The following is an 11,868-nucleotide window of genomic DNA, read 5'->3' on the forward strand; positions in this document are numbered from 1 at the left end:
CATAAAGTACTATTCATATGTTATTATCTAGTAACAATAAAATATTAATAAACAAAACTTTCAAATAAGACAAAAAGTCAAAACATTATATAAAAAATTGAAAAATAAAGTGCTTGTTGTTTAAACATAAGTATCATTAGGTGTGTTAATGAACGAAAAATAAATTAGGAATAAAGTTTTTTATATATTCTTAACTATCTAAAAACCAAATTTATAAAATAAATTTCGGTAAAAAAATCAAAATCAACTTTAATTTTTTTTAACTAATTTTAAAGTTAAAAGTTTAAATTTTAGCTTGATGGGCGGTCGATTCAGAGGAGCCCACGGATTTGCCTTCCGCCTCCGCGTCGCCGGCGCCGATGCCGCCGCCACGCGCGCTTCCGCTTCCGCACTTCACCCTCCCGCCGCTCGCCGGCGAGGACCACCTCTTCGTCACCGCCCTCCGCTCCCACCTCTCCTCCACGCCGCCCCCCGCCGCGGCCTCCCTCTCCCGCTTCCTCCCGCAGCTCACCCCCCTCCGCCTCTCCCACCTCATCCTCCTCCTCTCGCCTCACGGCGACCTCCTCGCCTCCCTCCTCCCTTCGCCGCCGCCGCCGCTCCCCTTCGCAGTCCTCCTCCACACCCTCCCCCCGCGCCGCTCCTCCGAGCTCCTCGCCTCCCTCCTCCCCTCCGTCCCGCACCACGCCTTCCCGGACCTCCTCCACCACGTCGTCCTCACCGCCCGCCTTGCCGCCGCGCCCCACGGCGGCGGCCGCGGCGCTGTCCCGGCTCTCAACGTGGTCTTCTCCGTCTGCGCGCGCGGCAAGAAGCTCTCCCTGGCTACCCTCGCCTTCCGCACCATGCGCGCCCATGGCCTGCTCCCGCGTGTCGAGTCCTGCAACGTCTTCATCTCCGCCGCGCTCGGCCTCAGGCGCCCCGAGATCGCGCTGTCGTTCTTCCGGGAGATGCGCCGGTGTAGGATCTCGCCGAATATCTACACGGCCAACATGGTGCTGCGAGCGTACTGTGACCTGGGGCGGACCGCCGACGCCGCCGAGGTGCTCGACAAAATGCCAGAGTGGGGTGTTCATAGGACGACAGTCAGTTTCAACACGCTGATCGCCGCATACTGCAGGGATGGTATTGATGCAGGGCCTGCATTGCAACTGAAGAGGAAGATGGAGCAGGAGGGGTTGGTGCCTGACGTTGTGACTTATGACACAATTATCCATGGGCTGTGCAAGGAGGGAAGGATGGGCAAGGCGAACCAGGTGGTGAGTGAGATGAAGACGAAGGGGGTTATGCCAAACACAGTCACGTACAACACACTGATTTATGCATATGTGATACGTGGTGATAATGCCATGGCGTCTAGGATTCATGAGGAGATGGTTAAGAACCGGGTGGAGCTTGATATTGTGACATATAACGCGCTCATTCTCGGGCTTTGCAATGAAGGGAAGATGAAGAAGGTAGAGCACTTGCTTCGTGAGCTTGATAGTGCCAAGCTTGAACCGAATGCATCAACCTTGTCAGCACTGATTATTGGGTGGTGCAAGATGCAGAACTCAGAGAGAGCATTCCAACTGTTGAATGTGATGAAGAAAAGTGGCTTCCATCCGAATTATGCCACATATAAGATGGTTATATCTTCTTTTTGCAAGAACAAGGATTTAGAAGGAGCAGTCGATGTAATGAGGGACATGTTGGGGAGGTGCATGGCTCCTGACAAGGCATTGTTGAATGAATTTTTTGATGGTCTCTGGGAGGCTAAAAAAATACATCTGGCAGAGAACTTCCGATCACTGTATAATGGTGTAAAGTTCATTCCTGATGTCTACTATACTGGTGATTACAGGAATATGGATGAAGTGATAACCAAATGCTAACGCGCAGAGCTAACTATCAAATGTCATGAGAACGTACAGTTGGTCAAGACGAATAATGTCTGGAGAACACAAGAATTTCAATAGCTGTGCTAATAACAATGGGGAATTGATTTTGGCATTTTTAATGGAGTTCCATCAGACAGTATGTGCACACACCCTGATAAACGATCTTGCTATAACTTTTATATGTAAGAGGTGTAATTCAAGCAAAACTTTGGACTACATTGGCATGATACATACCGCACAGAGGAGAGGTATACAATAAATTCTTCCATAACCTGAGGTTGGTATCCTTACGCTTCTCTGCAGCAACTACTTTTTCAGTGTACATCTTTTCAGGTTATATATTTCTGCAACCACTATAACATGAGCGATTGTTTAGAAAACTGTACATGCGACAAATGCAAACTTTTGTTTTGAAAAAGGAAAATACACCATATTTTTTGTAATTTCTTGAAATAGAACACAACTCTTCTCACACATTACCTGAGTACGGTTCGGCTCTCTCTCTCTCTCTCTGTCTCTCTGCTTCTTGAGCTCGAATTCCGACCACCGGAAGCGAGGACGACGCTCAGGCCACGGATTCGTCCGCTGAGCTAGCTCCGGAAGAGCAGTTCCTTTTCTTTTATCTTCTTTCGTCTTCTTTCTTGCTCCCCTTGCTGCCTCCGATTGGCCTCGGCGAAGAGTTGAGCTGTGCGGGATCGGACACGGTGAGATCCTAGCTGATCCTGCTTGCTGGGAAGCAGAGCTAGCGGGCTAAAGCCTAAAGGTCCCACCTTTTTTTATCTTCTCTAGCTTCGTTTCGGCCGCTTGTTCTTTTTTGTTTGTTGGCATGCTGTTTTTCTCAGCAGGTCTGAAGGTTAGGGGTGGTTAATAATGGAGGGATCCTACCAAATGAATGGCATACTGAATGGAATGCGTAATTTGAGGCATCCATCGTCGCCCTCTGAAGTTGATGAATTCTGTAAGGCGGTTGGTGGTGATTCACCAATACACAGTGTGCTGGTTGCCAACAATGGCATGGCTGCTGTCAAGTCCATGCGCAGCGCCGCAGCATCCATACATGGGCGCTGGAGACCTTTGGAACAGAGAAGGCGATTCTTTTGGTCGCCATGGCAACTCCCGAGGATTTGAAGATAAATGCGGAGCACATAAGAATTGCTGATCAATTCGTAGAAGTTCCTGGTGGTACAAATAATAACAATTATGTGAATGTGCAGCTCATAGTTGAGGTTAGCACAATTGATCGTCCTCTTGGTCTTTTTTGTCTTGCTATTGGCTTGATTTGCTATAGGTAATTGGTTGTTAATATTGTAACTTACCTGTTACCGATAGCAGAGAGAACTCATGTTTCTGCAGTTTGACCTGGCTGGGGTCATGCATCTGAGAATCCAGAACTTCCGGATGCACTGATGGAAAAAGGGATATTCTTGGGCCACCATCAGCCGCAATGGCAGCATTGGGTGATAAGATTGGGTCATCTCTAATTGCACAAGCAGCAGGAGTTCCAACTCTTCCATGGAGTGGATCACATGTATGCCTTCTTTCTATTTCTGGATAGCTTCTCTCTTTTGTTCCTCTCTGCTGATATGTTGTTACTAACTAAACCAAAATATTTTTGTAGGTGACAATTCCACAAGAAAGCTGCCGTTCGATACCTGAGGAGCTGTACAAGGACGCCTGTGTCTCCACTACAGAGGAGCTGTACAAGGATGCCTGTGTCTGCACTATAGAGGAAGCAGTAGCTAGTTGTCAGGTGGTGGGCTATCCCGCTATGATCAAGGCATCATGGGGTGGTGGTTGTAAAGGAATAAGGAAGGTTGGTTTTCTTTTAGTTCAATACTATCAGAATGACAAGGAAATATCATCTGTCCATAGTGAAACATGGTTTTGATGTTGTTTAAATGGATTTGTAGGTGCATAATGATGATGAGGCGAGAGCTTTGTTTAAGCAAGTGCAGGGAGAAGTCCCTGGCTCACCTATATTTATTATGAAGGTGGCATCCCAGGTGAGAACAACTTGGAACACATTGTTTTTTCCTTTATTTGCTCTGTTTGTGCCTCTCTATTCACCATTTAACATGCTGTCCATATACAGATGCTAGGTTGGTAGGGGCTAAAAATGACATTGCACATCATTTTTTGGACATATACAGAGGTTCTTATGTATTCATAAATTTGATGTCTAAAGCAACAAAAAAAAATCTGATGTATTCATAAATTTGAACTTATTGAGAGAGAAAAAAAATCTGTGTACAACAGAAGGAAGGTGAAGAAGATAAACTGTTAGTTAAACTGTGTATGCCGAGGCCTGAACACATGCTTGTGTCGCCCTGCTGGTATGATCTTATTGAACTATTAGTTAAACTGCCATCGACCAGAAGCGAGGACACTGTCTCCTGAAAATTTGGTGATCCAGATGTTGCAGACGGAGCAGGAGCTGGGCATTCCAGTGTTGTTTCTGTCATAACCATGGCAACAGCGCAAGAATTCCACCTTAGCATGCTATGATGGGTCTGACCTGCATGGCTGTCACCTGATTCTCCCAGGTTTCATTATGAAGGTACATGTACTATTGCTATGTGGAAAGAAAAGGCAACCCTTGTTTTTGCGTTACATGTGGGTCTAGACCTTATGCTTTGTGATATTTACTCAAATTTTACTTAGCCTGCAACTTCTACAATGGTAGATAACTAGTTGTGGATTATTTATCTTTCCAATGAAAAGGAGGAAATGATGGAACAAGTTTACATTCGTGCGTAACACTTTTACAGAATCGTCTCCTTGTGCTAGTAGTTAATGAGCACCAAGAACAGCATTGGCTTGATAATTTGCACATACAATTTGGAATCTCCAAGGTACCGCAGATAAAAAAAATGTCTACTGCCTTTGCACAATCTTCCAGTTTCCATCCTATGACCATGCATGCAACCATGAGGCTTCAGATACTTGCCTAACATACTGTAAACAAACTGGAATGTACCCTCTCTTCTCTTCTGGCAATTTGGGAAAAACTTTGTGCAAGGTGTTGTATTTTCATTTATACTATTAGTGTCTGTTACGTATGAATGCTGATACCTTTTTCTCCAATCCAGCTGGAGATGCTGTGGGCTGCGGCTAACAAACATTAGAGTTTTGTAACGTCAGTCATCTTAGTGGAAAAGGATGGCATAATAATTAGGCAGTTAGCAGCAATCGTCCACTTGTGTTTGCACCAGGATTTCCAAGCAGCAGTGGAGACCACTAGGCAGCGTTCTTTTTTGCTAATTATTACTTGGTTTTTACACATATGCTTTCTGAACTGCTAAACAATTTATTTTTTATAAAATATTTCTATACGTAAGTTGATCATATCATATTTTTAAACTAGATTTTTAACTTTATAATAGTTAATTACCTTGTTTGTACCCTGAAATAAATGATTACAAAAATCCAATAATTTTTTATCTTTCATCTCTAGAAGAGCGCAAGTATTACTCACCATGGTGGAGCACTATACCAGGGGGCTGCGTTTTCCTGACAAACTATAGTCCTATTGTTTCGTTGAAATTAAGCATAAATGAAATAACTTATTAATAACTAAAAAATAATTTATGAGCAAAATTTTTTTATATATCTGTTTTTAGCGATCTAAAAGTAAAGGTTAAAAAATAAAGTATGATGAAATAACCCTAAAATTAACTCTAAATTTAAGTTTTAAAATTTAAAATTTGGCTTATAAGTATAAGCAGAAGTGAAAAGATCACGCTGATGGTGTATTCAAGGAGAAGCATTTTCCGAAAAAAGAGAGCATCTGACATGCTTATACTTATGTTTATAAGTTAAAATTTAAATTTTAGACTTAAATTTGAAGTTAATTTTTTTTATCGTAGTTTATTTTTTATATTAGTTTTTACATCGCTATAAACACGTATATAAGAGTTTTATTAATAAATTATTTTTATTTACAAATATGCCAATGACAATTACCCCCATGTTACCAAGTGGAGCTGTAAGAGGAATACTTGATATTGTACTCTACATTTTGGAATTTTTCACAACTTTCTATACCCATACAATAGTTTGGAACGCTGAAGACGCACAGGAGTACAATCTCCCCAATACACATAGTGCAGTTTTAATCTTGTTACATGGAATATAAAGCTCTTGAATTTCGAAACTATACTTTCAGTTAGTTTTGCAAAACCGCAGTTAAATCAGGCTTTAGAGAATGCTTCCTAATCCTGAGGTGCAGTCTGTAAATTAAGGAAGAGTGCGTTCTTGATTATCTTAAAGCAACTTTCCTGTGTTCTCATCTTCTGACGGTTGGCTGATTTATTACTTGATTCCCAACTTGTGAAAAGGCTAATAAAGTTGGCGTTACCCAAATAGCTCGATTTGAGGATTTATCAGATAAGATAGCTTGACTGTAAATTTGGTGAGTCTACCTCGATAGGTAATCTTAATGAAATAAAACCAAACAAAGCCATCAACTAGTCTCCCCTTTTTTTATGTTTTAACTAATAATTATGTGATATGATTATTCTTTTCACTATCATTTGGAAGACTCAAGTCTCTATCTGTCTCCATCTCTAGCTTGAAAGCATTTTTATCTTGTAGTACACTGTGAAGCTTCTATGAGTTCTATAGACTTGCCTAACCGGTAAACAACACAGTGGAAACAAGTGTACAAACAATAAATGCATGTAGCCAAGTTGCTTCAGTGTACAAACAATGTCTGATTCATGTTGCAATATGTTTGGAATTTATGAATTTCTAGAAAGAATTTATTTATTACTGGAATATAGTGAGTTCTTCGGCTATGTGGGTAGATTATTCCTTATCTTTTGCCTGTACGTTTACTAAAATGCTAAATGGTATTTTTTTAATAAATGTTTCTATATACAAATCGACCATATCACATTTCTAAAGTAAAATTTCAATTATATTATATTATATTATATTATATTATTTACACCATAAAATAGCTATTTTAATCTTTATCTTCATCCAACGAAGTAACAGAGCCTTCGGCCTCAAATTCCATGGCATATGTAAAAAAGACGGCAAGTACACACATTTAGACTGCGTTGTTAACTTATTCGTCTCGTTTTTCGCGCGCACGCTTCCCGAATTGCTAAACGGTATATTTTTTGCAAAAAATTTCTATAGAAAAGTTGTTTTAAAAAATCATATTAATCTATTTTATATTTTTTTAATAATTTATAATTAATTAATCATGTACTAATTTATTACTACATTTTTCGTCTTACGCGTAAGTTAACACCCATTGGCCGAACGCGGCCTAACTCATGTTTGTGTGCATGTTAATCCCTGGTTACACTCCAACAAGGAGAATAAAAGAAATGGTTTCGTGACATCGAAAGATCACGTACAAACCAAACCCCTTAACCGACGGTCATGTGAAACCAAATTTTCAAAAAAGGCCAAATGATGATAGATTCCTTTGGATTTGGTGTCTTGTATTGTTTAGGGACGTGTACTTGCTGAAAGCTACTTAATCACTGCTTCCTCCATCCCAAAATAAATTTATTTTTCAGTTTTTATATAAAATGTTTGACTCTTTATTTTATTTAATTCTTTTTTATTAATATTTGTATTTTATTACATGATAAAATATGAATAGTACTTTATGTGTGACTAATTTTTTTAAGTTTTTTAATAAATCTTTCAAATAAGACAGATATTTAAACGCTGGACACATAAATCAATAAACAATGTTTTTTGGCTGGAGGTAGTACCATACTCTTTTAAAAAGGATTTGGCGCTAGATCATTAACAAATGACAACAGAAACAAAAAAGAAAACTAGCAAAAAGGTCTCTGTCACAGCAATGTGGACATGAACTGTACCACATCATTCTGTCATGCCCAACTTACTCATTGGGTTAGGGACTTGGGAGAGGATCAACGGAGTGCCACTTGGGGTTACTTAGGCCCTATTTAGTTTTTAAAAATTTTCCAAAAAAGATCACATTAAAATTTTAGACACCTAAATAGAGCATTAAATATAGATAAATGAAAAACTAATTATACACTTATGTGAGAAATCGTGAGACAAAACTTTTGAGCCTAATTAATTCATGATCAGCCATAAATGCTATAGTAACCCACGTGCACGATTGACGGATTAATTATGCTCAAAAGATTTGTCTCGCGGTTTCTAGGCGAGCCGTGAAATTCGTTTTTTTATTCGTGTCCAAAAACTCCTTCCGACATCCGGTCAAACGTTTGATACGACAAAAAAAATTTTCATTTCCCCAGCTAAAACCCCCCTAACTTGAATGATGGGCAGTGTGTGATTGGGATTTTAGAAAGGACAAATTAAGTGACAGCAACATATAGTACCAAACTGCAGGCAAGTGGTTGTGATTCCTCAACTGAATGCTTCTTCAGGAACAAAAATATCACCCGTTGCTGTTTGGTTGGAGCAGACAGAAGAAATTACAACAGCTTTCGAAAAGTTTATTAGGAAATTTCCGTGGAATTCCTATGTACCCCTTTTTTAGCCCTTGGAATTATTGGGACCTAATTTAACTGTTTTGGTTGTAGCATCGCGATGGAACCTAACACATATGCTGTACGTATTACTATCTCCGTATCTTTTTATATGACACCGTTAACTTTTAAGTTTACATTTGACCATTCGTCTTATTCAAAATTTATATCTAAATATGCAAAATTATAAAGCATACTTAAAATTCATATAATAAATCATATTATAACAAAATAATTAATAATTATATAATTTTTTTAATAAGACGAAATATCAAATATGATCTAAAAGTCAACATCGTCATATAAAAAAAATAGAGGGAGTATATGGCATGCCACTGACATGTGAACCCCTACACCCTACTTGCTCCGGACCCGTATGATAGTAACACCTAATTAGCAGAGGATCAAACTCCCTTATAATATCAAAGCACAGGATCACAGTACTCCCTTGTAATATCAATTGTTGTCGAAAACATGTATTTTATAAAGATTAAGAAATTCGCCTTTAACATGATTTTTCAATGTTATGTTTTGATTACTAATTCCTTTCACAATATATCAACAAACAACTATGAAATTAAAATCATGTAAAAATAATCTCCAACACGACTCCAGTAGCATCGTATGTTGTAAATGCCCTTTTTTCTAAAAAAAATAATATATGCACATATTATATTGTAAATTTTAAGCCAGAGAAAGTATAGTTGATTAACAAAGACACTTATCGATGAAATGTGATACGCAATCATGTATGCCTTGAATTCGAAGGACAAGATTATTAATTTAAATTTTGGCAGGGCCAACAAGATTACAAAGCCATGTTTAAAGTCACCAAAATATACAGCGAAATGAGTCTTGTGCTATGGTACCCTGACTTTAAACACTGTAGCCACGGTAAAAAACAGTAAAAATAATATTATGGTATATATATTGTTCATAGGTACTATAGTGATCAACCGGATACGTTGGTTGCATGCAGATCAAACGGCTGAGAATACATTCAAAGTCACATCATCGTAGCTCTCTAACTTTGGAATCCCGTTTGATGCTTATTGTTCTCTGTCAGACTGTCACCCTCTAATACGTGGCCTATTATGTCATCAGATGACGAAGGCACATGCGTGTGCTTGGATCTGTCACTTGACTTTCTAGAATCCAGGTGATTGTGCATATATTTTCATTAGTTTTTATTGGTTATAAGATGCCCAGCTAGATCCTTAACCCCAAAGTTTTGCACTTGACTTTCTCCTTGATCGTGATATATATATATATATATTTTTTCTATGGATCTAGTCGCTGTTAACTTAATTTCAGAGCACACTGGACTTGTTTTATTCGAGACCATGAAGACGACGACGACCGACTTGTTTAATCATCCATATGCGTTAGCAACATGTCGTAATTTTTGTTTAATTCCAACCCAATCTTTGGGGCAAAGAGCCAGAGTAGAAGGCCTATATATGTCACGTACTCACGTGCAAAGTGGTAGTGGAAATATAACTTAATTCACTGGGGAAAAAAATCAATAAAAAAACTAAAAGAACGGCAGATTTCTTAGTAGATAATTTGTTTAACTTATTGATACATCATTGAAATTATCACATGTATATTAGGTATAAATTGCCCCCCTAATTTGACATTGGTATTTTTGCCCCTAAACTTGAGTGGATTGCGTTAGAGTAAATTGCACTTTGCAATTTACTTTTTGAGTGGAATTGGACCATATTTTATTATTCAAGTTTTATTTTGTAACACCTTTAAATACATAATTTCACTTTGGGTTGGGTAAACTTAACATTCTTACGGTTTGGATCAATATGAACAACTTTTTACCGTTCATTAATAACCTCAAACATATTGGCTCCAGTAAACCGGTGAACTCATATCTATCCATGTAGTGCGTGTATTTATATTGAAACAGGAGTTAGACATGGATATAAAGGTTACTTGGGATGGTTCAAACCATAACCATGGCAAATTTATTCAGTCCAAAGCGAAAAGATAAGTTTTAAGGATGGTCTGAAGTAAAACTTAGGCAAAAGGTAGTATAAAGTGCAATTTACTCAGATTCTTATTTACTTATCCTTTTCTCCATGTACATTCATTTTTGTTTTCATTTCCTTCTTCGACCACAAGGAGATACAGTCTAACATCATAACACTAGCAAAATTTCCCTACTTGGGCGCGTTTAGCTAGTGGATATATTTTTATTTGTGCTATACTTTCAAAACTATGGTTTCTCAAAAACTTTCTGCATTAACATTACTTAAATAACAATTGCAAGCTATTTGATAGTTTTATACTATTTAATTCATCCATGTGAGCAAATTTTCTCCATACACAATCTATCCAATTAGAATGTGACTAAATTCTTGGCATAATTTACCGTGGTTCTGATATTTGTTATATATCAGAGATTATTTGTGGAGAAATTTTAATATCTTGAGAAAGTAACTAGAGGTACCATATTATTAGATAAATATGGTACCTTCAAGTACTTGTTACTTTGAGATACCAAAGTTTTATATATATATAGTATCTCCAAGTAATTTATTAAGTATGATAAAATTGTTTTGTTTTGTGAGTTGAGCCAGGACAAATGTCCTGTCAGGTGTGCCCCACTGCCTTAGGGACAAAATGGCCACTTTGGATGGATCACTTCATGTGGCTGAAGATAGATGAACAACGTTTTGTTAACGCCAGAATTTGGAAAATTACCATAGGCGATTAAACCGATATTAATGACCAAATCAGATAGGAAATATAGCAATTGGACAGGAAGCAATTGAAATATGACTCGGATACAGCCGATGGAGTTTGACTCGGATGGAAGAAGGAGTTCAATTGGGCATGGAAACCATGCAGATAGATTCGAGCATAGATAGAGTCCGTATAAATTATGTTTATCTATGTATTAGGGTTTGTTTAGGTTATATCTCTAATTAGAGTCTATGTGTAACAGATTAGTTGTTAGATACGGATCCATATCCAGTTAGTTAGTTAATTTCCGGGGTATAAATATAGCACCATGTAGCTTTGTAAAGATATCAACTCATATATGATCAACACATATTCGATGCATCGTCAATCTTTTTGACAGGAGAGAGCTCTCGTTACAAGGTTTGTCAGCTTCGCAATGTAGTTCATGATAGTCGTCTCGTCGATCGGCTAGATAGGGTTGGCTCGATTTAGTTCGATCTCCTATCTAGTGGTTCGATGGATTATCTGAGCCTTGCTATTGCTTTTATCAAGTCTCTGGTTCGAAGTAGTAATATGTTCTCGATCAAGGTCTCATGAGTTCTTTGTTCGGTTTGTGGGTATGAGCTTAGTTGACTTGGTTCTGACTCGGTTTAGTCTGATCAATCTAGTTGACTAGGATCGTGTCAGCAGATCGGACCGAGTACTTGTGAGGTCTTATTGCTGGAGCTCTAGCCAGCATTATCCTTTCATCAGTTTGTTTGCTAAGTTTATAGATCTTCACGTTTTCTATAGCTATATCGAAT

At 38.5% G+C, this 11,868-nt stretch overlaps 2 protein-coding genes across 7 annotated transcripts; both read left to right on the forward strand.

Moving 5' to 3' along the window:
- Positions 1-318: 318 nt before the first annotated feature.
- Positions 319-5,072, forward strand: LOC102722983 (pentatricopeptide repeat-containing protein At4g26680, mitochondrial). 6 transcript variants are annotated; one of them, XM_040528053.1, is made up of 6 exons: positions 319-3,100; positions 3,207-3,402; positions 3,493-3,687; positions 3,785-3,877; positions 3,967-4,207; positions 4,288-5,072. In XM_040528053.1, exon 1 carries the CDS (start codon positions 360-362, stop codon positions 1,866-1,868), a length of 1,509 nt encoding a protein of 502 aa, XP_040383987.1. In that variant the 5' UTR covers positions 319-359; the 3' UTR covers positions 1,869-3,100; positions 3,207-3,402; positions 3,493-3,687; positions 3,785-3,877; positions 3,967-4,207; positions 4,288-5,072. The 6 variants fall into 6 exon arrangements, with proteins under 6 accessions (XP_040383987.1, XP_040383984.1, XP_040383985.1 ...); XM_040528050.1 differs by having other exon boundaries at positions 3,967-4,726; positions 4,964-5,043; XM_040528051.1 differs by having other exon boundaries at positions 3,204-3,402; positions 3,967-5,072.
- On the forward strand, positions 2,981-3,981 carry LOC107303359 (acetyl-CoA carboxylase 1-like). Its single transcript, XM_015841481.1, has 5 exons — positions 2,981-3,162; positions 3,264-3,402; positions 3,493-3,687; positions 3,785-3,877; positions 3,967-3,981. The coding sequence occupies exons 1-5, from the start codon at positions 2,981-2,983 to the stop codon at positions 3,979-3,981; spliced, it is 624 nt and encodes a 207-aa protein (XP_015696967.1).
- Positions 5,073-11,868: the final 6,796 nt, after the last annotated feature.

Source organism: Oryza brachyantha, chromosome 10 (genome assembly GCF_000231095.2).
Source record: "Oryza brachyantha chromosome 10, ObraRS2, whole genome shotgun sequence".
In the NCBI taxonomy this organism is placed as follows: domain Eukaryota; kingdom Viridiplantae; phylum Streptophyta; class Magnoliopsida; order Poales; family Poaceae; genus Oryza; species Oryza brachyantha.